This window comes from Somniosus microcephalus, chromosome 6 (assembly GCF_052327205.1).
Source record: "Somniosus microcephalus isolate GS21.2 chromosome 6, FLI_Smic_1.0, whole genome shotgun sequence".
Lineage (NCBI taxonomy): Eukaryota > Metazoa > Chordata > Chondrichthyes > Squaliformes > Somniosidae > Somniosus > Somniosus microcephalus.
In genome coordinates this window covers 95,038,428-95,065,952 of record NC_140992.1, presented here as the reverse complement: position 1 = coordinate 95,065,952, position 27,525 = coordinate 95,038,428, and the positions used below count along the sequence as shown (strand labels likewise).

The window sequence follows — 27,525 nt, the reverse complement described above, 5'->3', positions numbered from 1 at the left end:
GCCCGTAGTATTCATAAGTTTTGACAGGTCTTTCTGTCAATCTTATGAATGGGCTTTTCCCTCCTCTGATTGGCTGCCCATGGCTCACGTGATCCCAGGGGACGCATCGCACTAACTATGCCCCTGGGACACGCAAGCACAGTGCGCCGGCAGCTGGGCCAGGCCCCGGAGCGGAATTCCACAGGGCCCTACAGCTCAACTGCCGGCGCGCAAGGTAAGTGCAGGTCGGGGGCTTGCACCCGCAGGAAGCCCCCGACCCGAATTTCTGGGCCATTAAGTCATCACTGAACAAACATCAATGGTTGCAGCAATTTTTACTCGGTACAGCTAATATTTTTGTTTTAAGTCATAAAAGTATGACGACTTTTTGGGATCTGGCCTATACGTTTAAATAAGGATCTTGAATGGATTAACATGATGCAATTCCACACCAGCTTTAAAGAGTTGCATATTGCTTCAGTGACTAAAAATACTTTGTTTAGAATAAATAAACTTTTCCTATACATGCATCCAGGTCCCACGGGCCTGTTTTCCTTATGACCCATAGGAAGAAGATAATCCCTGTTCCTATACTGAAAAAGGGAAGAATCTTACTGGATTTTATGTGCAGCACATTTTCAATTAAAAAAAATGAAAAGAAATTAAAACAATAAAACAAAACAGTTGAGCTATAAAGAAAACAATTCAGATCACTAGGCAAGAATTAATCTCATTTTATACAGTTAAACCTGAAAACGTACTGCATGAGCTAACTGAAAGAACAGAGCTGGCATCATTGGGATAATAAACAGGTGCCCGTCTTGTGGTAACTGAGACAATGGCCTAGAAATTCAGTATAGCCACTTTTGGGGCGCTACAGCCGGGCGTTCGCTAAATTTAGCGCCTGGCACAACTTAGCGCCACCTTCGCCGATATTCAGTTGCATCGCCCCAAGAGGTTGCTGCTGCGCTAAAGCAGGCAATGCACGTCTATCATAAGGCGCTAAGCCGGCGAGCTGGGGCACAACCACTGAGGGCGGGCGCAGTGCAGGTGCGGCGAGTTGCTGATTGAAGGCAGACACGCTGGCGCCGGTCAGCTCTTAAAAGGGGGAGGGTGAATTTGTTTGGCTGCCACGCCCTGCACACTGCAGCCCTGAATCAAGGCCTGAACATAGCTGCTTCAACAGTTCAACGCCCACGACTATGGAGTAGGCTAGGGAGCGCGCGCAGCGCTTCAGCGAGGGAGCCCTGAAGGTACTGGTTGGCGCAGTGGAGCGCAGGCGACTTGTCCTCTTCCCTGATAGTGGCAGGAGGCCGCTGCCCAGCGAATATAGAAAAGTCTGGAGGGAGGTGTCAAAAAGGGTGACTTCCCAACAGCATGGTTGGCAGGACTCCTGTGCAATGCAGAAAAAAGTTCAACGACCTCACTCGGGTTGTCAGGGCGAGTACCCTTTCCAGTATCCTCCTCATCCCTGCATGTACCTCACTTTATGGCCAAAGGGACCTGAAAGCCCCAATGACCAGCCCTCATCCAGCAGCTATGGGACTCTCATGAAAATCACTTGCACATTCAGCACTTCAGACACTGTCAGGGCTATTCCACCATGGGAGGCAGTGCAGGCAAGATCAGGGCTTCACACTGTACTTAGAGGCCGTCCTTTCTCTTGCAGGGCAAGCTGGCCCACAACCGCAGGCAGCAGCGACAGGCCGGGGGAGGCCGTCCTGACCTCAAACAGCTCAGCAACCTGGAGCAGCGTGTGGAGCGCATTATGGCAGGCCGGCTGATTGGCCCCGTCGCCAGTGGAGATGCCGACCCTGTTCTGGGCACCAATGGCAAGGTCATCACCTTTTTGACACCTCTCTTTCCACTTGCGTCTCACACCAGCATCCTTTGCCACTATCGAACCAATGCAGAGCATAGCAGCACTCATGCCTCCCTTGCTGCCGCCCTGTCCCAACTCTAAAGCAACTCTTGTGCCTCCCTGCTTTCAAATGGTGAATCGCCAGGTGAGGAGGCGGGCCCTCAAGCTGGCAATGTGTCTGATTCTGAAATCGAGGAGGAGGAAGAGGAAGCCGGCCCATCAGTGACACCCTCAGCCGAGGCAGCCCATGGCCATGATGGGGACATGTCTTCCCTGGAGGGGAGCAGGGGGGAAGGGTCTGAGGAGAGTGGAGCTCCAGGGCCCAGCGGGCTGCAGCAACGCAGGAGGGGTGGGGAAGCTCGGCGGCCTTCTCCTCGGAGGGAGAGTCTGGCCTCGAGTCCTGCTACAGTGAGCACAGAGGAGGTGCGGCTCCTTGCTGAAATGGACACCCAGGCTGAGCGCAGGCACAGAGCTCATGGCTGCAGTGGCAAAGATGCCTGACTCCATAGAGTCACTGGCAAGGAGTGTACTGGAATTCGGGGCAGCACAGGCCAGGAGTCTGCAGGGCTTCGCGGCAGCACAGGCTAGGGGTCAGCAGGACTTCGCTGCATCACAGGCGGCTTCCAGCCAAGTGCTCAGTCGTGCTGTGCATTCACTGGCTGGTGTGATGCAGACACAGGCCAGGGCCACACCGGCACTAACTGCTGCCACCCTTGCTGGATCGGCCAGGCATCGACGGGGCCCTCGCCGCGCCGCAGCAGCCCAGCAGTCTGTGCTTCAGCAGATTGCTGCGCATGCTGCAGTGCTGGCCCGTGCGAGTGCCAGTGTATCAGCCGACCAGGGAGTGCCTGTGCTGTCAGGTTGGCAGCATTCCTGCAGCCAACACTGTCACTCCTCCACATGCAGCTGCCACCACCCGTAGGACAGACTGCTGCCGCCCAAGCAGAGTTGGAGCAGTCAGCAGCCGGCCCCTCCAGGCCCAGAGCTGGTCCAGGCCGACCCCCAAAGGCATCTGCCATCTCACCATCTGACCCTCAGCAGCCTTCCCCCAGCCTCTGAGGTCCCATTGAGGAGGAGCTGCAGGGCGGGAAGGGGCCACTCGCGGAAGCGAGGCGGATCACCCTCGCAGGGGAAAAAGTAGGTGTGGCCAAATGTTTTTTTTATATACGAGGCCGAGGAGGTTTTTTTTTTATATATGAAGGCCGAGACTGTTGTGTTTGTTTGTTTTTTTATAAAGGCCGAGGATCATGGTCATTTTTGTTTAACTGCTTTTTTCATTTTCTGACGGTTGGGAGAGCCAGTTATGTCTCTGACTGTTATTTGGGGGATTTCTCTGAATTAGTTTGTCATGCGGGAAGGGCATAGAGTTTGCACAATAAAAAAGTTTCTTTAATCGCATTGTCCATGTTTGTTTTTGGAACTATTTGTTGCCTTGACCGGCTGAGGGCTTGTGGAGCGGCTCCATTCACCTTCTTTCATTGGCACAAGCCATTCCGAGAGGGGGCCTAGAACCGAGTTGCAATAAGCCGCCGACGGACGGCCCAGCACTTTGTGCCTCCCTCCCGTCTTGGTGCTCCTCCTCCTCTGGTGGTCCTCCAATGTCTGCTGGCAGTGGCTGAGTCCTGAGGATAGCCAGGTTGTGCAGCATGCAGCACACTACAACGAAATGGAAGACTCGCTCAGGCGAGTACTGTAGGGCTCCCCTGGAATGATCCAGACAGCGGAACCGTTGCTTGAGCACGCCGATTGTGTGCTCAATGATGTTCCTGGTTGCTTGATGGCTGTCATTGTATCGCTCTTCAGCAGGGGTGCTGGGCGCACGGAGCGGGGTCATCAGCCAGGTGCACAAAGGATAGCCTTTGTCCCCGAGAAGCCATCCTCGTGGGTGAGCCTGGGCTTCGAAAATGTCTGCCACAGAAGTCTGGCGCAGGATGAAGGCATCGTGGCTGCTGCCTGGAAAGCGGGCATTGACAGCTAGTATGAGCTGCCTGTGGTCACACACCAACTGCAGGTTGAGCGAATGGTAGCCCTTCCGGTTGCGGTAATCCTCGGCATTCTGTAGAGGTACCCGCAAAGCCACATGCGTGCAGTCAATTGCGCCCTGGACCATGGGGAAGCCCGCTAATACTGCAAATCTCATTGCACACTCTTGCTGCTTGTCCAGGGTCATGGGGAAGGAGATGAACTGACGTCTCCTTCTGAAAAGGGCATTGGTCACCTGGCGGATGCAGCAATGTACCGCGAACTGGGAGATGTTGGCAATGTCCCCAGTAGCGGATTGGAAGGAGCCGGTGGCATAGAAGTTGAGAGCCACTGTCACCTTCACTGCCACCGACAGAGACGTCCTGCTCCTCAGCTGTGGCTGCAGATCTCTGCGAAGCAGGTGGCAGATCTCAGTGACCACCTCCCTTCTGAATCGCAGCCTCCGAACACACTGCTCCTCAGACATGAAAACTGCTGGCAGTATACCCTGGGTGGGTAAGGCCTCCTGTGTCAACGCCTGTTGGCCCTTCTCCGTCTGGCCATGACTGGCACTCTCTCACGGCGTCGCTGAGCCCTTTGAATGCAATGCAGTAAGCCAACGTTTCCACCCATGGCAGCCCCCATTATATTTGGCAACTCAAGGCTATGGCACTGAAAGTTAAATCCAAGTGCAAAGCTCTGGCCTGAAGCCAGAAGTACCTGTGCGAGCACTGAGTCAAACCAGAAAGCTCTCTCCCTTTGTCTCTCTCCAAATATCCGTCTCTCACAAAGAAGGAGTGGAACAAAATGGCTGCCACTTATACTGCAGGAGGAGTCCCCTTTAATTAGCGCCCCCCGCAGCGACTGGGAACCGTTCCCCTCTACCAGTTGCTGGGGGTGCCAGGCGCACAGAAGGGCGGCACCACTGAAGTTCCGGTTCGGGGCGCACCAAGGGCGTTGCCCCATGAAATGACATCAGGATCTGCGCGCGCAGCTGAGCGGGCGCTGCGGTTTTGCGCCGCTGCTAAATCGAGTGAAGTTCGCGAGAGGCGCAGATCGCGCCACGCCCGGGCGCTAGCCGCTTAGTGCCCCACTTCTCCTCCTCCTAAGGCGCTAGCGGCTGGCGCTAACAACTGAATTTCTAGGCCAATGTCTTGAATATCATTCAAAATGAGATACTGATGCCATGAAGTGATTGCCATCAAGACTTCATAGCTCTGATAAGAGTTTACAAAATGATTTATCTTTCAGTTGAGAAGAAAGATTCACCTGTACAGTCCTGATACAAGTTGAAGACCATTTTCTTTACTTTCTCCCCAAATAGCCCCATGCCACTGAAAGACACATAAACCATATCTATCACCTTTCTTTTACTGTCAATTTTCTCCCTTGAAGACACTGACTCATTGCTGGGTACAAGACTACAGGTACCATTCACCCTCATGTACTGCGCCTAGGTGACTATTCTTCAAAAGAAAGGTGGTTATTTAACTTCTGAGGGCATCGCATCAGGGTCCAATCCTGTTCACAGCTGCACAGTTCTAGTTGGGACCTTTTAACATCAATCAGGAGCAGGAACCCTGCCCAAATGACTTCTGAGCCCAGAGCTGTTGAAGCCAATTATCACTACCCATGCCTCAACTCCCAAAGGGTGAGGTTTCACTCCAATTTTCATATTTTTCCCTTTTACCGATGGTATCTGGAGTATAATGAGCCTGCTTTTCTACTCGGCTAACCAACTAAAAATCAAAATAAGACTGAAATGGATGGAAAAATTAAGTGGATAACATGAACTAATAAAACTTAATTTAAATACTGACTATAAGCCACAATCATTTGTGAGACACCTATGACCCCAAACGATTTGGATTCCACAGCGCAGATCACCCTTTTCAACCATAAGTTACATAAGCACTTTTGTGCCAATACAGCAGTACCATTCCTCAATTGTGTGAAAGAGCTCCCCTCTCCCCTTAAAGACATAAATCCCACAAATTGTTACCTTAATTTTAAGGCCTGGAACTGCTCTAGAATGACGGCCAGTTGCTGTTGCTGCTGCTGCTGCTGTTGCTGCTGCTGCGACGTTATGGCTCCCACAGCTGCCTTTTGATGGTGTGCTATTGCTTGTGCATACTGTTGCCTTAAAAAACGTTTTAGAACAAACAGCACCAATTTAAACATGGACTGGCATTTCTAACATTAGCTTATAATGTAAAAATAACTGAGCAGTTACAAATCATTTCTCATAAGAATCAATTTAAGTACTGAAACGGAAAAAAAGATTCAAATTTCACAGCCCCTTATTTCATCACATTTCTGGATAGTACAAGTTTAGATGTGATAACTAACCTTAAGTGCCATGAAAACAGTTAGAGCTTTATTCTCCTTATTCTTAATATCATGGACTATGACCATACACAGTTCATTATCATAAAGCATCCATGGAAATGTTTCCCCCCACTACATTTAGCAGTTATCTAAATCTCCTATCTCCTCCCCCTCCCCATTTGTCAATTCCCTCAAACCCTCACCAGGTACTCTGGAAACATTGAATTTTATATATGAATTCCCATCCTCCATAGTTAAAGAAAATTTGGAATGAAGAAATTAAGACCATTTAGAACATAGAATGGTTACAGCACGGAAGGCAGCCATTCGGCCCGTCGAGCCCGTGTCAGCTCCTTGCAAGAACACCTCAGCTAGTCCCACTCCCCCGCCTTTTCCCCATAGCCCTGCAATTTTTCTACTTTCAGGTACTTACCCAACTCCCCTTTGAAAGCAGTGATTGAATCTGCCTCCACCACCCTTTCAGGCAGTGCATTCCAGATCCTAACCACAGGCTGCGTAAAAAAGTTTTTTCTTATGTTGCCTTTGGTTCTTTTGCCAATCACCTTAACTCTGTGTCCTCTGGTTCTCGACCCTTCTGCCAATGGCAACAGTTTCCCTCTATCTACTCTGTCCAGACCCCTCAAGGTTTTGAACACCTTCATCAAATCTCCGCTCAATCTTCTCTGCTCTAAGGAGAACAACCCGAGCTTCTCCAGTCTATCCACATAACTGAAGTCCCTCATCCCTGGAATCATTCTCGTAAATCTTTTCTGCTGCCTCTTGAAGGCCTTCACATCCTTCCTAAAGTGTGGTGCCCAGAATTGGACACAATACTCCAGTTGAGGTCAAACCAGTGTTTTATACAGGTTCATCATAATTTCAACGCTTTTGTACCTCTATTCACGAAGCCCAGGATCCCATAAGCTTTTTTTTTTTTTTTAAACTGCTTTCTCAACCTGCCCTGCCACCTTCAACGATTTGTGCACATATACCCCCAGGTGTCTCTGTTCGTGCACCCCTTTTAGGATTGTACCCTTTAGTTTATATTGCCTCTCATTCTTTCTACGAAAATGTATAATTTCACACTTCTCCATTAAATTTCATCTGCCACGTGTCCGCCCATTCCACCAGCCTGTCTATGTCCTCTTGAAGTCTATCACTATCCTCCTCACTGTTCACTATACTTCCAAGTTTCGTGTCATCTGCAAATTTTGAAATTGTGCCCTGTACACCCACATCCTAGTCATTAATATATATCAAGAAAAGCAGTAGTCCTAGAACCGACCCCTGGGAACCACCACTCTATACCTTCCTCCAGTCCGAAAACAACCGTTCACCGCTACTCTCTGTTTCCTATCACTTAGCCAATTTCATATCCATGCTGCCAACTGTCCCTTTTATTCCATGGGCTTCAACTTTGCTGGCAAGCCTATTATGTGACACTTTGTCGAACGCCTTTTAGAAATCCATGTACACCACGTCAACTACATTGCCCTCATCAAAAAACTCGATCAAGTTGGTTAAACACATAGAAACATAGAAGATAGGTGCAGGAGTAGGTCATTCGGCCCCTCGAGCCTGCTCCGCCATTCAATGAGATCATGGCTGATCATCCAAATTCAGTACCCTGTCCCTGCTTTCTCCCCATATCCCTTTAGCCTTAACTCCTTCTTGAATATATTTAATGAATTGGCCTCAACTGCCTTCTGTGGTAGAGAATTCCACAGGTTCACCACTCTTTGGGTGAAGAAATTCCTCATCGATGTCCTAAATGGCTTACCCCTTATCCTTAGACTGTGACCCCTGGTTCTGGACTCCCCGGCCATCGGGAACATCCTTCCTGCATCTAGTCTGTCTAGTCCTGCTAGAATTTTATAAGTTTCAATGAGATCACCTCTCATTCTTCTAAACTCCAGCGAGTATAAGCCCAATCGACCCAATCTCTGCTCATACGTCATTCCTGCCATCCCAGATATCAGTCTGGTGAATCTTCGCTGCACTCCCTCCATAGCAAGAACATCCTTCCTCAGATAAGGCGACCAAAACTGCACACAATACTCAAGATGTGGTCTCACCAAGGCCCTGTACAACTGCAGCAAGACATCCTTGTTCCTGTACTCGAACCCTCTCGCTACGAAGGCCAACATACAATTTTGCCTTCTTAACCGCCTGCTGCACCTGCATGCTTACCATCAACGACTGGTGCACAAGGACACCCAGGTCTCGTTGCACTTCCCCTTCTCCCAATCTATTGCCGTTCAGATAATAATCTGCCTTCCTGTTTTTGCCACCAAAGTGGATAACCTCACATTTATCCACATTATACTGCATCTGCCCAATCACTCAACCTGTCCAAATCATATTGGAGTTTCTCGGCATCCTCCTCACAAACAAATCCGTGCTGGCTTTCCTTAATTAATCCACACTTGTCTAACTGACTGTTAATTTTGTCCCTGATTATTTCTTCTAAAAGCTTCCCCACTACTGAGATTAAACTGACCGGCCTATAGTTGCTGGATTTATCTTTACACCCTTTTTTGAACAAGGGTGTAACATTTGCAATTCTCCAGTCCTCTGGCACCTTCATTTCTAAGGAGGATTGGAAGATTATGGACAGTACCTCCGTAATTTCTTCTTTCACTTCCCTCAGCGTCCTAGGATGCATCCCATCCGGTCCCGGTGACTTATCTACTTTAAATACAGCCAGCCTTTCTAGTACCTCGTCTTTATCAATTCTTATCCCATCCAGTATCTCCTCTACCACCTCCTTCACTATGTCTATGGCAGCATCTTCTTCCTTGGTGAAGACAGATGCAAATGACTCATTTAGTACCTCAGCCATACCCTCTGCCTCCATGCGTAGGTCTCCTTTTTGGTCCCTAATCGGCCCCACCCCTCCTCTTACTACCCGTTTACTATTTAATATGCCTATAGAAGACTTCTGCATTACCTTTTATGTTAGCTGCCATTCTATTCTCATACCCTCTCTTTGCCCCTCTTGTTTTCTTTTTCACTTGAAAATTGAGAGAGTGGTTAGCAAAGCACATGGGATCTTGGGCTTCATAAATAGAGGTATTAGTACAAAAGTAGAGAAGTTATGCTGAACCTTTATGAAGCGTTGGTTAGGACACAACTGTAGTATTGCGTCCAGTACAGGTCACCACACTTTGGAGGTTGGAGAAGCTGGATTTGTTTTTATTAGAGCAAAGGAGGTTGAGGGGTGATTTGATAGAGGTGTACAAGATTATGATGGGTTTGGATAGGCTAGACAGGGAAAGGCAGTTCCCACTAGTTGATGGTACAAGGACTAGGGGACACAGATTTAAGGTTTTGGGCAAGAGATACAGGGGGGATGTGAGGAAAAACTTTACACAGCGAGTGGCGAGGACCTGGAACTCGCTGCTGGTGGAAGTGGTAGAAGCGGAGACACTCAATGTTTTCAAAGGGAGACTGGATAGGCACTTGAGGGAAATAAACTTGCAGGGCTACGGGGATGGAGTGGGGGAATGGGACTGACTGGATTGCTCTTCAGAGAGCTGGCACGGACTCGATGGTTCTGAATGGCCTCCTTCTGTGCCGTTATGACTATGACTTCTCCTCTGAACTTTCTATATTTAGCCTGATTCTCAGATGTATTCTCGACCCGACATCTTACTCTCAATCTCTTGTCATTCAGGGAGCTCTGACTTTAGTTGCCCTGTCTTTCCTCCTAGTGGGAATGTACCTCGACTGTACCCAAACTATTTCCTCTTTAAAGGCAGCCCATTGTTCCACGACAGTTTTGCCTGCCAATCTTTGATTCCAATTTACCCGGGCTAGATCCATTCTCATCCCACTGAAATTTATCTTCCTCCAATTGAAGTATTTTTACGATAGATTGCTCCCTGTCCTTTTCCATAGCTGATCTAAACCTTATGATACTATGATCACTGCTCTCTAAATGTTCACACTACTGACACTTGCTCCACCTCATTCCCCAGACCCAGATATGCCTCCTTCCTCGTTGGGCTGGAAACATACTGATAAAAAAAGTTCTCCTGAACACATTTCAGAAATTCTTCCCCCTGTCTGCCCTTTACACTATTACTATCCCAGTCTATATTAGGATAGTTGAAGTCCCCCATTATCACTACTCTGTAGTTCTTGCACCTCTCAGTATTTTCTCTGCAAATTTGCTCCTCCATACTTTTCCCACTAGTTGGTGGCCTATAGAATACACCTAGTAGCGTAATTCTTAACTCTAACTAAATAGATTCTGTCCTTGACCCCTCCAGGACATCCTCTCTCTCCAGCATTAATATTCTCCTTAACCAATACTGCCACACCACCTTTTTTTCCTTCCCCATCTTTGCTGAACACCTTATATCCAGGAATATTTAATACCCAATCCTGCCCTTTTTTAAGCCAGGTCTCCGTTACTGCCACAACATATTCCCATGTGGCTATTTGCGCCTGCAGCTCACCAACCTTGTTTGCTATGTTTCGTGCGTTCACATGAGTACACTGTAAACCTATCTTAGACCATCCTGTGTTCTCTCTTAGTCTGACCCCACCTAATACCTTACTATTTCTTGCTTTAGTGCTATCTGTCTCTCCCAATCCTTTGTGCCCTTTGTTTCTCCTTTCTAATGCTACATCCTGGTGCCCATCCCCCTGCCAACTTATTTTAAACCCTCTCCAACAGCACTAACAAACCTCCCCGCGAGGATATTGGTACCGGCTCTGTTGAGCTGCAACCTGTACAAGTCCCACCTCCCCCAGAATCGGCCCCAATGCCCCAGGAATTTGAAGCCCTCCCTCCTGCACCATCTCTCCAGCCACGCAGTCATCTGCTCTATCCTCCTATTTCTATACTCACTCACCGGGAGTAAGCCAGATTAGTACCTTTGAGGTCCTGCTTTTTAATCTCTTTCCTTGCTCCCTAAACTCTGCCTGCAGGACCTCATCCCTCTTTCTACATATGTCATTGGTACCAATATGGACCACGACCTCTGGCTGTTCACCCTCCCCCCTCAGAATGTTCTGCAGCCGCTCAGTGACATCCTTGACCCTGGCACCAGGGAGGCAACATACTATCCTGGAGTCATATAAACATAGAAAAAGTCACGTCTGCAGCCGCAGAACCGCCTGTCTGCTCCCCTAACTATCGAATCCCCTGCCACTATTGCTTTCCCTATCTTCCTCCTCCCCCGCTGTACAGCTGAGCCACCCGTGATGCTGTGGACTTGGCTCTGGCTGTACTCCCCAGAGGAATCATCGCCCTCACCAGTACTCAGAACAGAATATTGGTTGGAGAGCAAGATGCACTCGGGGGACTCCTGCACTACCTGCCTGGTGGTCCTCTTCTGTCAGACGGTCACCCATTCCCTCTCTGTCTGCACACTCCTTAGCTGTGGGGTGACCACCTCCTGAAACGTGCTATCCACGTAGCACTCAGCCTCACGGATGCACCTCAGTGATGCCAGTTGCTGCTCCAGCTCCGAAACCCAGAGCTCGAGCTCCTCCAGCTGACAACACCTCCTGCACACTTGGTTGTCCAGGACACAGGAAGCGTCCTGGAGTTCCCACATGGCACAGGATGTGCATTCCGCTGGACTGAGCTGCCCTGCCATGCCTTTATTTATCGACTATTAACTAACGTTACAGAAACTTAAGACTAAGATGTACCTAATTAAAGTTACTAATTTAATATAGTATTAACAGTTACTATTTAATATATTAACAGCTACTAATCTCCAAGCTCCTCCTTTATTACTAACCAGCTATTTATCCCCTGCCCCTAACTTGAAGAGCAGAAACATCTGTGGTTAGCACTGTTGCCTCACAGCACCAGGGACCCGGGTTCGAATCCGGCCTCGGGTGACTGTCTGTGTGGAGTTTGCACATTCTCCCCGTGTTTGCGTGGGTTTCCTCCGGGTGCTCCGGTTTCCTCCCACAGTCCAAAGATGTGCGGGTTAGGTTGATTGGCTATGATAAATTGACCCTTAGTGTTAGGGGGATTAAATACGTGGGGTTACGGGGATAGGGTGGGATATGTGTTGGTGTAGGGGTTACGGGGATCGGGTGGGATATGTGTCGGGCAGGCTCGATGGGCCGAAATGGCCTCTATCTGCACTGTGGGGTTTCTGTGATTTCTGTGATTTCTGTGATCAGGGTAGCTACTTTCAATTGACCATGTGCAATCTGCAACAAACCTTCCGTAATTTATTTAATCTCCTGTGAAAGTTAAATTATAACTATAACTCCCCAGGAGCTATAATTCTGACATTTCTCCTTGATCTTTGGAGGTAATTGAGTAAAGTTCTACATAAGCAATTACAAACTACATTACTCAACCGTGACCAGCTGAACTTTGTAGTTGACTTTTTTTTAAATAAAAATGGGGCTGGAACTACAATGTTCCACACAGAATACTTAACCTTCAATGTTGTGTCATGTTTGCCACGTTCTAACTTCAATTGAGTAAAATTAAAAAGTGACGATATCTGCATTAGTAGTAATTTGAACAGGTAAGACAGGCAGACATACAACACTTGCTGAAAACCAATAAACAAGGGAGCAAGGAAGACATACCTATGGATTTAAGTGGGGCATTCAGGCAAGTCATATCATAATACATCCCCCAGTAGAAGTTAAAAGCCCTCCTGTAATAGTTCTATGTAATGCCTCAGTTTTTAGTATTCCCATACCAGCTTCAAACAGGTCAGGAATGCATATGCCTTTATAATCTATTATTCTGGGAACTACCTGGTCATAAGCTGAGCCTGCAGAAACTGCTGATACTGTATCTGCTGCATCTGATACAAATTCAAAGTAGCCAGTTCCTGCTGCCTCTTCAGTCTTTCCTGATCCAAGTCACCCTGAAAACAAGATATGGAAAATTAGAGAAAAAATGGGCAAGGGAGAGCCAAAGAAAGCAACAAAATAGCTTAACAAACCAAAGCACCAACTTAAATTTGATTTGGAGAATTCTGTGATCAAAACTGGAAGTAACTGTAATTTGATTCCATAACAGCACAAAACATTCCTAGATTTAGGAAAGAGTACACAAACCATGGGCCATCATGTCCCCACCCCAAAAACACACAAGTCCCTGACTCGTGCAGTACCAGAACTACTTACTGTACTAATTCTAACACTATATTCCTATCACAAATCATTTAATACTGAATTATGGCTAATTGTGTACTGTGGACTTCAGCCCACTTAGCAATGAAGTTTGTCCTGTGTATTCATTTTTCATGTTATAAAGCAGTTATTAAAGAAACAAAGCCAAATCAATTGTCCACCTATTTTTCCATTGTTTCCTTCTTCATTAATTCAAGCCATACCTTCAAAATGACAAACTTGGCTTGAATTTATTCAAATTTCACCACATCCAACTTACCTTTAACATCATTGCCCTTGAAAATCTTCATATACAAGGCCCCATTGTGGAGTTATATTAAAAAAGTTCTAATGCATGGCTGCAGTAAGGTTTAACCTGGCTTTTCAAACCTCACTGAACAGAAAAAGGTCATCTCACAGTTGCTCTGAAAACAGATCAACATTTAATCAGACAAATTGAAGCCACGTAAATGCTTGTGGGAATCCAACTGAACCTGGAAACGTTCTTGCCCGTACAGAACATTTGTAGTTCTACTAACTCTACTGAGATGTCAATGAATTTGTACCTGTCTTCACAGTAGAAGACACAAAAAACATACCAGAAATAGTGGGGAGCCAAGGATGTAATGAGAGGGAGGAACTTAGTCATTAATTAGTAAAGAAAAAGTACTGGAGAAATTAATGGGACTAAAGGCCGACAAATCCCCTAGACCTGATGGCCTACATCCTAGGATTCTAAAAGAGGTGGTTGCAGAGGTAGTGGATTCATTGGTTGTGATCTTCCAAAATTCCCTAGATTATGGAACGGTCCCAGTGGATTGGAAGGTAGAAAATGTCACACCATTATTCAAAGGAGGGAGGGACATCAGTCGTCGAGGAAATGCTGGAATACATTATTAAGGAAGGGGGTAACAGGGCACTTAGACAATGCCAACATGAAAGGGAGATCATGTTTGAGAAATTTTTTGAGGATATAACTAGCAGGGTAGATAAAGGCAAAGCAGTGGATGTAGTATATTTGGATATAAGGTGTCACACAAACTGTTGCACAAGATAAGGGCTTATGGGGTTGGGGATAATATTTTAGCACGATTGAGGATTGGTTAAAGGACAAAAAACAGGAGTAGGAATAAATGGGTCATTTTCAGGTTGGCAGGCTGTTTCTAGTGGGGTGCCACAAGGATTAGTGTTGGGGCCTCAGTCATTAATATAGATTATAAATAGCTTAGATAAAGGGACAGAGTGTAATGTATCCAAGTTTGCTGCTGATACAAAGCTAGGTGGGAAGTAAGCGGAGAGGAAAAAACAGAGCCTGCAAAGGGATATAGACAGGTTAAGTGAGTGGGCAAGAAGATGGCAGATGGAGTAGAATGTGGGAAAATGTGTGGTTATTCACTTTGGTATGAAGAATAGGAAAAAGAGTGTATTTTTTTTTATTTGATGAAAAACTATTAAATGTTGGTGTTCAGAGAGATTTGGGTGTCCTTGTACACAAAACAAAGTTAACATGCAGGTACAGCAAGCAATTCAGAAGGCAAATAGCATGTTGGCCTTTATTGCAAGGGGTTGGAGTACAAGAGTAAGGAAATCTTGCTGCAATTGTACAGGGCCTTGGTGAGACCACACCTGGAGTAGTGTACAGTTTTGGTCTCCGTACCAAAGGAAGGATATACTTGGCTTAGAGGGGGTGCAACGAAGGTTCACCAGATTGGTTCCTGGGATGAGAGGGATGTCCAATGAGGAGAGATTGAGTAGAATAGGCCTGTACTTTCTGGAGTTTAGAAGAATGAGAGGTGATCTCGTTGAAACATTTTAGATTCCAAGAGGGCTTGACAGGGTAGATGTTGAGAGGTTGTTTCCCCTGACTGGAGAGTTTAGAACTTTTTTTTTTTGTTCATGGGATGAAGGCATTGCTGGCAAGGCCAGTATTTATTGCCCATCCCTAGTTGCCATTGAGAAGGTGGCGGTGAGCCGCCTTCTTGAACCGCTGCAGTCCGTATGGTGAAGGTCTTTGTAGCGGTTTGGTACAACTGAATGGCTTGCTAGGCCATTTCAGAGGGCAGTTAAGTCAACCACATTGCTGTGGGTCTGGAGACCAGGTAAGGACGGCAGATTTCCTTCCCTAAATGACATTAGTGAACCAGATAGGTTTTTACAGTAGTTTCATACTAGCTTTTTATTCCAGATTTATTTAATTAACTGAATTTAAATTCCACAGCTGCCAAGTGTTTTGAACTCATGTCTCCGGATCATTAGTCCAGGCCTCTGGGTTACTAGTCCAGAAACATAGCCACTATGCTACCGTACGCGAGTAAACTAACAGAACCCACAGACATTTTCTCAGTGAGATTTTCTTCATTTTGTATCATTAAACTTAAGTTGTGATGATTGAACCAAGTGATACAGATCACAGCTGTGCCTCTAAATCACTTGCTGTGAAATAAAGCAGCTCAACGATTCATATCAGGCCTCACATCACCAAGTATTAACTCAATTCATCTTGAGAGACTGAAGTGCATGTACAAAAGATGTGAATATCTGGATCAAGTCACAGGAGGTGTTATCGTTGCACCCCCAGGTTATATCGTCATGCATGCAGATATACAACAGTGCAAGTTAACTCCTATAAAAAACAAGACGCTCAGAATGCTCACGGAAAATGACAATCGCCACTGAAATTGAGAAGATGCCCATGGTAGATCCAAATTTCTAATGCCAATCAAAGTAACTCCTTGCGCTTTTTGCTAAACTTTTACTTTTTTAATCTCCCTCTTTTGCCTCCCTAAAACCAGGCTCCATCAATATCACTATTCCTGGAAGGGCGTCAAGAGACACACAGAGCAAAAGGTCTGTTGAGGGTTTTAGGTGACCATGAAGTGGACCCCGAGCCATATTATTACCATAGTACAAATCAATTACATACATCCAAAAACTACACTATGCATACTCCAATTAAGTATACAGTACAATATATTAAGGGAATATTCAATTAAAGTTTTATGATATCCTAAGCTATGGAATTCTCTCACTAAACCTCTCCACCTTTCTACCTCTCTTGCCTCCTTTTAAGACGGCCCTTAAAACCTACCTCTTTGACCAAGCTTTTGGCCACCTGTCCTAATCTCTCCTTATGTGGCTCAGTGTCAAACCTTGGTTGATAACATTCCTGTGAAGCGCCTTGGGACGTTTTACTACATTAAAGGTGCTATATAAATACAAGTTGTTGTTGTTGTTTGACAAACCTCATTGCTGCCCAGAGGCCTGCTTTCACACAGATCACACAACATGCTGAGGGAGTGACTAGCAGAAGGAACATGCTGAAGTAGGCAAATGGATGCAGCTGCTGCCTCTCAGGAGAACACATCTGGCCCAGCCCATCCAGGAACCCAACCTCCACATCAAATGACAGGCAATGTCCATATGGGCAAGTGTTAAAAAATGCAAATATCCACTTCATTTTGTCTTAATACTCCTGTGAAAGCACCTTGGGACGGTTTAATACATTAAAGGCGCTACATAAATGCAAATTGTTGTCCTGGAATTTTCTTAATTATAGAACTAAACATTTAATTATATTGACAGAAATTTTTTGGAAGCTTATTTTTTGCTTAAGAAACTAAAAACAGCTTTAAGTTTAGTGACTGTGAAATGCTGCATTGAATGAGCCACAGCAGAAGGAATGAAAAAGGCGGGCACATTCAGCAAGGTGCTTAAAGGCCATTATCACAGGCTCCAACCTCTTCACAATCTAAAAAAAAGAGCAGCAAACCATCTCATTATAAAAGTAGTGATTTTTAAACCTATTTTTAAACTTGGTCAATTAAATACATTTAAATAACATTATGCTATGGTCTATGTCTTCATAGAAGCAGATCGGAACAATTTTAGCAAGTTATCAGGACGAGTGGTTTAATGGCTCAGTAATTCGGGTCCCAACGTGTGAGTACGGACGGGGTACTCGCGCGTGGGCCCGATGGAAGTGCCGGTTTTCAGGGTGCACAGCGCATGCGCTGAAAACCGGCATTTCCTGTCCTCTGAACCAAGGGGTTAAGAGGCGGAACGCATGCGACGTTTCAGGCAGCGCGTGTGCACCGAAATTCCTTTTTTTGTAAAGAGTTGCCTGTGCATAAAGGCCTCCCTCCGGTTTTTACACGTGAAAAAAGCAGACTTAAGTACTTAGTTTTAAAAGGTAAGTGGTCTATTAATACAATTTAGAATTTTTTTTCCACGTTTATTATTTTTAAAGAATTTACAGTAAGGTAAGTGTATTTTTAGACCCGATTTGTTAAAAAATTATTTTTTTCAAAAATTTGAATAATTGTTTAAAATAGTTTTTTTTAGTTATTCATAGTTCATTTATTTAGTGGGATGTTTTTTTAACTTTTATTTGTAGTTTAAGTGCTGTTTTGGGCACCCGGAGTTTTCATGAGTTTGACCGTTCTTACTATCAAACTCATGAATGAACTTTTGCAACCTCCCATTGGTTGCCCAGTGCCCACGTGATCCCAGCCGGCTCATCAAAATAACGACGCTTTAATTCTGTTTAAAACTACTTCACATTCTTCAAAATAATGTAAAAGTATTTAAAACTTTATAAAAGTTAGCAAAAGATTAATAAAAATACAAAAAACCTATTTAAAATGCTGCTCTGCATGTAAAAATGCTTTGCAGCTTATGATAAAAATTGGGGGCGTGTCCTATGGTAAGGAGGCCTCAAGGGGCGTGTCTCACTTACACTCCGCGCTCGAGGCTTCGCGCTGGCTGCACTCCTGGGTGGCGTGACGTCAGACGCTGCCCGTGAGTAATCAACTGAAAAAAGGAATTCCACGCGTCCCGGGAGCAGAACGGCCGGCGCGCCGGGTAAGTGCATATCAGGGGCTTGCAGGCGCAGCAAGCCCCCGAACCTAATTTCTGGGCCAATATTTTTGCCAATCCACTTGCTACATGATCTGTTTAATACAATTACTTTTCCACTTTGATGTACTTTATGCACCATGCACCTCACCCAACTAGCACTATTAAATCTGACTGAAATTTGAGAAATTCTAACTTAAAAAACTAACCTGTTGCACAAATAAATCCCATATTGGGGACCAGTAGTTTATTAAAAAACACAAATGTTAATCAAGTTATTCGAACAGCATAGTTATTTTCCATAAATCACCAAACCCCATTGTGTCCTCTTTTCATTTGTTTTTCTTTAAAAAGTGTCAATTTTAAAACTAAAAAACTCGGTTACATGGAGTCTACAGCACAGAAATAGGCTACTATGCCCAACTGGTCTATGCCGGTGTTTATGTTCCACAAGAGCCTCCCGTCACCCCTCTTCATCTAACCCTATCGGCATATCCTTTTCCTTTCTCATTCATGTGCTTATCTAGCCTTCCCTTAAAGGAATCTATGCTATTCACCTCAACTACTCCTGTGGTAGCAAGTTCCATTCTTATTCTCTGGGTAAAGACATTTCTCCTGAATTCCCTATTGGATTTATTGGTGACTCTTTTATTTAGGCCTAGTTTTGGTCTCCCCCACAAGTGGAAACATCTTCTCTATGTCTACCTTATCAAACCCCTTCATAATTTTAAAGACCTTTATTAGGTCACCCCTCAGCTTTCTCTTTTCTAGAGAGAAGAGCCCCAGCCTGTTCAGCCTTTCCTGTTAAGTATAACCTTTCAGTTCTAGTATCAGCCTTGTGAATCTTTTTTGCACCTTCTCCAGTGCCTCTATATCTTTTTTATAATATGGAGGCCAGAACAGTACTAAGTGTGGTCTAACCAAGTTTCGATACAACGTTAACAACCGCTGCTTTTCAATTTTATCCGTCTAGAAATGAACCCCAGTGCTTGGTTTGCTTTTTTTTTTAAATGGACTTATTAACCTGTGTCGTGATGTGTGTATTTGCACCCAAGATCCCTTTGCTCCTCTACCATATTTAGACTCGTTATCCAAGCAGTTTGTGGCCTCCTTATTCCTCCTATCAAAATATAACACCTCACACTATCTATATTGAAATTCATTTGCTAATTACATATGCGTTCTGCAAGTTTATTAATGTTGTCTTGTATTTTGTCGGTCTTCCTCAGTATTAACTATAACCCCCAATTTGGTGTCATCCGCAAATTTTGAAATTGTACTTCTGATTCCCAAGTCCAAATCGTTAATGTAAACTGTGAACAACGGTGGTCCCAGCACCGATCCTTATGGAACACCATTTCCCATTCGCTGCTAATCTGAGTAGCTACTCTTAGCCCCTACTCTCTGTTTTCTGCTCTGTAGCCAGCTTGCTATCAATTCTGCTTGTCCCGACTCCACATGCTTTCAATTCAATTCAATTACATTTTTTATTTGTCATATATGCAGCAGACGTGTACTGCACAATGAAATGTTGATTTTTACGAGTCCTCCCAACATTGGAATAAATGGCATAACAGTGATAAAATACTAATAGAAATACAGTAATAATAAATAAAACAGTAATAAATAATAAATAATAATAAATTATACGTTCATGAGTCTTATGGCCTGGGGGTAGAAGCTGTTTCAAAACCTGCTGGTACGAGACCGTATGCTTTGGTATCTCTTACCGGACGGGAGCAGGGCGAAGAGGTTGTGGCTGGGGTGGCTCGCGTCTTTAATGATTCTCAGGGCCTTCCCCCGGCACCTCTCGGAGTAGATATCCTGGACAGCAGGTAGTTTAATTCCTATAGTATGTTGTGCAGCTTTCACCACCATCTGTAGAGCCTTGCGGTCTGTGGCGATGCAGTTGCCATACCAAGTAGTGATGCAGCCGGACAAGATACTCTCGATGGTGCACCGGTAGAAGTTGGAGAGAATCTGGGGGGGGCATTCCAAATTTCTTCAGTCTCCCGAGGAAGAACAAGCATTGGCATGCCTTCTTCGTTACGACGTCGATGTGATGTGACCACGTTAAGTCCTCCGTAATGAATACACTCAGGAATTTGAAGCTGCTGACCCTCTCCACCTCAGCCCCTTCGATGTAGATTGGGGTGTGTCCCTCCCCCTGCCGCTTCCTGTAGTCCACGATCATCTCCTTTGTTTTGCTGATGTTGAGGGAGAGGTTGTTGTACTTGCACCATTCTGCTAGAGCTCTTACCTCCTCCCTGTAGCCTGTCTCGTCACCATCTGTGATCAGGCCTACAATGGTAGTGTCATCAGCAAACTTGATGATGGAGTTGGAGTTGTGCGTGGCCACGCAATCGTGAGTAAACAGGGAGTACAGAAGGGGGCTGAGCACACAACCCTGGGGAGCTCCCGTGTTCAGGATCAGTGTTGAGGAGGTGTTACTGCCCATTTTCACCACCTGGGGTCTGCCCGTCAGGAAGTCCAGGATCCAGTTGCATAGGGAGGTGTTAAGTCCTAGCTCACTGAGCTTGTTGACAAGCTTGGAGGGGATAATGGTATTGAATGCTGAACTATAATCAATGAACAACATTCTCACATAGGTGTTCCTCTTATCCAGGTGTGATAAGGCAGTGTGCAGTACAGTGGCGATGGCATCATCCCTAGATCTTTTTGGGTGGTAAGCAAATTGGAGTGGGTCCAGTGTGTCAGTTAGTAAGGAGTTGATGTGGGTTTTGACCAGCCTCTCAAAGCACTTCATGATGACAGAAGTGAGTGCTATGGGGCGGTAGTCGTTTAAACAGGTTACTTTTGTTTTTTTTGGGGACTGGAATAACCGATGTCATCTTGAAGCAGGTGGGGACTACAGACTGGTACAGTGAACGGTTGAATATATCCGTAAACAAAAAATATATATGCTCCAACCTTACTCATGAGTACTATGCGGTACCTTATCAAAGGCCTTCTGAAAATCCAAATATATTTCACCTACATTACCCTTGTCTACTCTGTTACTTCTTCAAAGAATTCAATAAGGTTGGTGAGCCATGACTGCCCCTTTTGAAATCTGTGCTGATTATTATTTATTACATTTTCAATTTCTAGATGTTTTCTATCGCATCTTCAGTAAATATACCATTATTTTTCCTACCAACGATGCTAAGCTAACTGGTCTATAGTTCCCTGGACGTGTTCTATCTCCCATTTTAAATACAGGTATAAGATTAGCTGTTCCCCGTCCTCTGGCACTATTTCCTTTTCTAAAGAATTTTTATATATATGTGCCTCTGCTAGCTCTTCCCTAAATTCTTTTAATGTGCGCGGATGCAATCCAGCTGGACAGGGGTTTAATCCTCGCTACATCTGATTAGTTTATTATCTCCCCCCATTCTGTCTTAAATGTCTGTATCTTTTTTTGATGATCTCTTCTAATGCCATTTGTTAGTCTCCCTGGTAAATATGAAGTCAAAATAACTGTTCAATATTTCTGCCATTTCGCTGTCATTACCTGAGAGTTTATCCTGTGTATCCCTTAGTGGTCCTATCCTGATTTTCTTTTGTTATATGTGTCTGTAGAATGCTTTACTATTTCTTTTTATATTCCTTGATAATTTAATTAGTTCCTCTTTGCCTTCCTAATTGTTTTTCTGACTTCTTTCCTAACTTTTTCATATTCCCTTTTGCCATCATCTCCTTTATTGTTTATGTACTTAGTGTATGCCTTTTTCTTTAGTTTAAATTTTGACCTCTCTTCATCCATGGTGTTTCATTATTGGCTAGTTTGTTCTTGTTTTTTTTAGCGGAATGCATTTCTCCTGTACTCTATTGATTACCATTTTAAATGTTTCCCACTGCTGTTCTAACTCCTTTTTTACCAATATTATTTTCCCTAGTTCCATTCTCATCCCCATGAAAGCAAATCTATTACTTTGTGCTTTGTCTCACTTACGTCCTTCTCAATCCTTATTATGTTGTGATCACTACTACCTAGATGATCCCTTGTGCTTACTTCTCTTATCTGCTCTGGTTCATTTCCCATTACTAGATCCTCTCGTTAGGCTTCTTACATGCTGGATAAGAATAAATCAAACATTAACGTTATTACAGAGCGCTATCCCATGGAGAATATGTCTTTACCAACTTTTGCTGTGCAAATCCAAATAGGCATGGCCAAGCTACACTTTCAATACAATTCCTTTTTGTTTTGGGTGTGAAACAATACCTTGATTATCATGCACATAAATTAATATTTATGCATTTCTCATTGTAACTTATGCAAATCCTCTTACCAGCAATGGAGGAGGAGAGGGTCCTGGAGCAAAAGGTACTCTGCCCCACATCTTAATAACCTCGCCCAATGGCTGGAAACCCTCATCACAGCCTCTCTTTACAAGTAAAGACATTGTGAAGTAGCCCGCCTGGAACCATTCTGCCATCTCTTGGTTAGTGAAAGGCCCTAGAGAGTGTTTAACATATTTAACAAATTAACATATATTTAAAATAATCTACAATGAATAGTCTGCTCAGTACATTGGCATTTGATCCTCAGGTACTATCAAATCAAACAATTTCCACTTCATCCTCAAAAGATCATGTACTGACCGGATGACAATGCCACTTATCTAAAGATTGAGAACATCTTCTACCTTTTGAAATAAAATTAGTATTGCAGTACCTAAGTACCAAGATAATTAGTAAAGCCGCATATTAGTGAACTTCCACATTTCGTGTTTTCAACAGCACTTATGTGAGACTATAATTTTCAAAAAAATCTACTCTTAGTGAGACACTTCAGATCTTTAACATTCTTAACTAGTCATTCAGAACTAAAAACACAGTTCCTGGGAATATTTATAGATTTTCTTTAAATTTATGATTTCCATACAGACACTAGTAAATTCACAAAAAGTGTCCAAAACTTCAGTGCCTCAGAAAATTGGAGATCAAGAATATATATGGGTTACATTTGATGCTAACCATTGTAGCAAGAGGTGGCATACAAAGTGAGATTGACTTCTCATTCTGTCCACTGTTGTTGCCTTCATTTACTGTTGCTATCCTCCATTTAGTTATATTAATTAAATATTAGTAGCCCTAGCTTAAACCTACAAAATCACCTTTTCAAGTCAGATTAAAAATGCGTATCTGTAAATGTTAAAATGTACAATTTTAATGGTCACCAAAAAAACTGCACTGAAACTTAATTACAGAATGAAAAGACTCGGTGGCAGACATTAACTGTACATCTATAATTGCTTCCAACCTTTTTGATTAATCTCCAACTGCACTTTAAATCAAATTCCTTTCCCTGTTACATGACTATCAATGTTTAGCTTCTCAAAATCTAAATTTATAAAGCACTGGGCTAGAGTTTTCATGGGCCTCTTCACAAGTATGATAGGCACAGGAAAGATGCTGCTGTGAGAAGTGAAACTTCTACATTTCTGTACCAAAAGACTCAAGGCTTCCGGCTTATACCTTTCTCAAATCAAGTGAGAATTTTCACCTTCATAAGATGGCAGGACATACTTTTACTGGGGAAATTAGGTCAAAGAGTACTTTTTAACCCACCTAAAAGGGCAAGATAAATTAAGATGGCAAAGTTGTAAGTCAGAACTAAGTTGTCTCTGGTCTTGGTGAGGCTGAATCTGGAATGCTATGCTCAGTTTTACTGTGCATATATTAGAGAAAAGATGTAGATTTATTGGAAGGGGTCTAGAAAGCCATGAGGTAGATTTCTATATTTAAAAGTACTGAGTTATAAGCACGCTGGGACTTTACTCAATGGAGAAAAGGAGGATGAGGGGAAACTTGATAGCTTTTAAGATTTTCAAGGGTATGGGGGAACATGAATCTAAGAAAAGTTTTGTATTAGATACAGGATTAAAGGGTGAGGGAAAACAGTTCAAAGTTATGGGCATTAAAGAAAAATAAAAGAACGAACTTGCATTTATAAAACACGTTTCACATCTGTAGGACATCCCAAAGCTCTTCACAGCTGTCGCATTTGACTTATTGGCCTAGAAGGGATTTTTGGTTTAAGCTATAATATAGTTTTGATATGAAACCAAATTCAACACTCAGGATGAATTCCCCAAAGGTCCAGCATTTTCAATATCTTGATTTTTAAAAAGCTAAAAGCGCAAAGGGACATGAAAGGCGCTATATAAATACAAGTTTTTTCTTTTTCCTTTAAGTTTACTGCCGACCAATTTCAGCTTAACTACTGGTCAGAAAAGTGCAATTAGTGAAGAGGTTTGAATAGGAGGATGAGTTTTAAATTGGAGGCGTTGGGGGACTGGGAGCCAATGTATGTCACCAAGAACAGGGGTAACAAATGAGTGGGTTAGGATACAGGCAGCACTGAGCTCACATTATGAAGGGTGGAGGAAGGGAGGTCAGTCAGGAAAGCACTGGAATAGTCGAGTCTGGAGGTGACAAAAGGCATCGATGAGGATCTTGGCCATAGATGGGCTGAGGCAGAGGCGGTGGCAGCAGTTATGGAGGTGGAAGCAGGCAGTCTTTGTGATGGAGAGGATATGGAGTAGGAAGTTCAACTTGTGCTCAAGTAGGACACGGGGGTTGCCAACAGTCTGCTTCAACTTGAGAAAGTGGCTGGGACGGAAGATGGAATCTGTAGCAAGGTGTTTGTGATGATGTCTTTGGTCTTCCCAATGTTTAAATAGGAAGAAATTGCACCTCATCCAATACTGGGTGTCAGACAAGCAGGCTGACAACAGAGGCAGTGGAAGGGTCGAGAGAGGTGCTGCCGAGATCAAGCTGGGTGTCATCAGCGTACATGTGGAACCTGATGCCTTGTATTCAGATCCTGTCGCCAAGGGGCAGCATGTAGATGAGGAAGAGGGGAGCCAAGGGTATAATCCTTGGGGGTCTCCAGAGATAATGATGTGGGAGCGGGAAGAGAAGCCATTGTTGGAGGTGCTCTGGTTATGATTGGATAGGTAAGAGTGGATGAAAATGAGGCAGTCCCACTGAGCTGGATAACAGAGGAGAGGCACGGTCGACCGTATCAAAGACTGCAGAGAGGTCGAGAAGGACCAGGAGAGATAGTATACCAGAGTCACACAGGATGTCATTTGTGACTGATTAGGGTCATTTCAGTGCTCAGACAGGGGCAGACATCTGAGGGGAGAGATTGCAGGAAAGATGGGCATGGATTTGGGATGCGACATGTTCAAAAACTTGAGAGGAAAAGGAGGTTTAAGATGGGGCGATGGTTTTCAAGAATAGAGAGGTAAGTGATTATGTAAGGAAAATTAGATAAGTGGCTAGTTAATATTTTTGGACGGTGTTGGTTGAGGGATAAATGTTAACTGGAACATCAGAACTATTCTGCTCTGCTCTTTAAATCGTGCTGTGGAATCTTTTATGTCCAACTTAACAGGCAAACAGAGCCACAGAATCACAGTAAGGAACCTAATGGGATCTTGGAAGGTCAGACTAGATGGACCAATGGTCATATACTCAAAATATTACATTGTTACTATGTAACATGGTGCCCTTCTCGTCGCTCAAGGATAAGTTTCACAAGTGAAAATTACTAATTGCTTACTTGTAAATCATCTGATGTCAATTTTTTTTGCACCAATTTCCCAATTTGTAGTGGTAATTATATTGTTCAATTCAAATTACTGGATAATTTAAATTTTTTGGTACAAAAATTGGCTAAGCTATGAGGAACAGACTACTGCGGTTACTATTTTTGATACAAGTAAGCTGACATTGTTGTGTCATACCACCCCTCCATGCAATGTATAGCCAGGGTAAATAGAGCTCTGCACATGCATATTTAAATGCCTTCAATGGTGTGTGTCAAAGATTCCTTGACAGGACATGCAGTTCCTTCCTAACATTATAAAGTTACTCGCAGCTCAACAGACCAATTGGCTTCTTTTAAAACTCTAGTTTGCCAATATTCAATGGGTTACAAAAATACTTCTGCAACGCCATTTAATGCCCAACACAAAAAGCCAAACCTTTTGCAAGTTTGGATTCAGTCATATTGTGATTGAGTTACGGAGCAACAGAAACCACTTCAGGTGACATAAAATGTGCAGTACAACTGCATGATAGAACAGAACAGACGCAATGGTACAGACGCAATGGTACAATCATGTGCAAGTGCCAGTTATGAGGCTTTCCAGATATTCTGAATAGAAAAATATTCCAATAATAAAGGATAATATGGAGTATTTTGCACAAACACCTTACCGATAGCAAGATACTTGGAACCAGCCTTCCAAAGAGAAAACAGCTCTAAAGGGTTCATTAATACTAACAGCACTGAAGAGAAGGCATATTTGAAGTGAAAGGGCAATGTGATTGGTTTTAATCGAGTGATCAACCTCTCTCACCACCTCAAACAAAATCATGCAACATAGTAACAAAAAAATGTCCATCAATTTAGTGGAGCCTGCAAAGCCTCCTGCACCACAAAGCAAAAATGACAACAAGCTGCATTGATATAGCACCTTGACGAGAGAAAGCCCAAAACGCTTCACAAGTAGGCATAAGGAAAACAAAGACCGAGCCAGAAAGGAAAGATTTGGGCAATAAGCTTGGTTAAAAGGAGGTTTTCAGAGGCGAAAAGAGAGGCTAAGAGATTTAGGGAGAGAGTTCCAAAGAATAGGACCGAGAGGGCCGAACCCTCAGCCACCAATAGTGAGGCAGGAGGGAAAGTGCGTAATTTCACGAGGAACAGAGCATTTGAGGGGGGATCCGGGACTGGAGAACATTGCACAGATAGGGTAGGCCAAGGCCGTGGAGGGATTTACTGACAAGGCAAGGATTTTAAACAGTGTGTTAAGAGACTGGGCACCAATGTAGTAAGTCAGCAAAGACAGAGGCGATAGGTGACCGAGACACAACGGAACAGGATATAGAAGGCAGAATTTGGGAAGTTAGAGTGTGGAGGAAGGAAGACCAGCAAAGAGAGCAATAGGAGTAAGAGAGTCTGGAGAGGATGATGGCATGAATGAGGATTCAGGCAGTTGGTGCACTCAGATAGGTTGGGGGGAGAAAATGTTATAGAAGTAAGCAATTTTGGTAATGGACTGGATGTGGTGTTTAAAGCCCAGCTCAGGGTCAAACATATAGAGTCATAGAGTTTTACAGCACAGAAAGAGGCCCTTCGGCCCATCGTGTCTGCGCCGCCCATCCATCCCTGTCCAGTCTAATCCCATTTTCCAGCATTTGGTCCATAGCCTTGTATGCAATGGCATTTCAAGTGCTCATCCAAATGCTTCTTGAATGTTGTGACTATGGATCTGATTTTGCCTGAGAATAGAATCAGTGGCTAGGGACTGGAGTTTGAGGCAGTGACTGACACAAGTGCTTTGATCTGCACAATGCTGAGCTGGAGGAAATTATGAATCAACCAAGATAGGCAGTCTGACAGCATGAAATTA

General features: G+C 44.2%; 1 protein-coding gene across 6 annotated transcripts in view; it reads right to left on the bottom strand.

The window, feature by feature from the left end:
* gigyf2 (GRB10 interacting GYF protein 2) overlaps window positions 1–27,525 on the bottom strand; it is a 156,738-nt gene that overhangs the window by 39,699 nt on the left and 89,514 nt on the right. For all 6 annotated transcript variants that reach the window (XR_015078714.1, XM_085990566.1, XM_085990565.1 and 3 more), the window contains 3 exons: window positions 22,387–22,553; window positions 12,878–12,990; window positions 5,805–5,942 (listed from right to left, as the gene is read on the bottom strand). Coding sequence is in view for 5 of the 6 variants with exons in the window: in XM_085990566.1 (XP_085846692.1) it covers window positions 5,805–5,942; window positions 12,878–12,990; window positions 22,387–22,553 (418 nt within the window). In the remaining variant the exon portion in view is untranslated. The remainder of the gene's footprint in view (window positions 1–5,804; window positions 5,943–12,877; window positions 12,991–22,386; window positions 22,554–27,525) is intronic.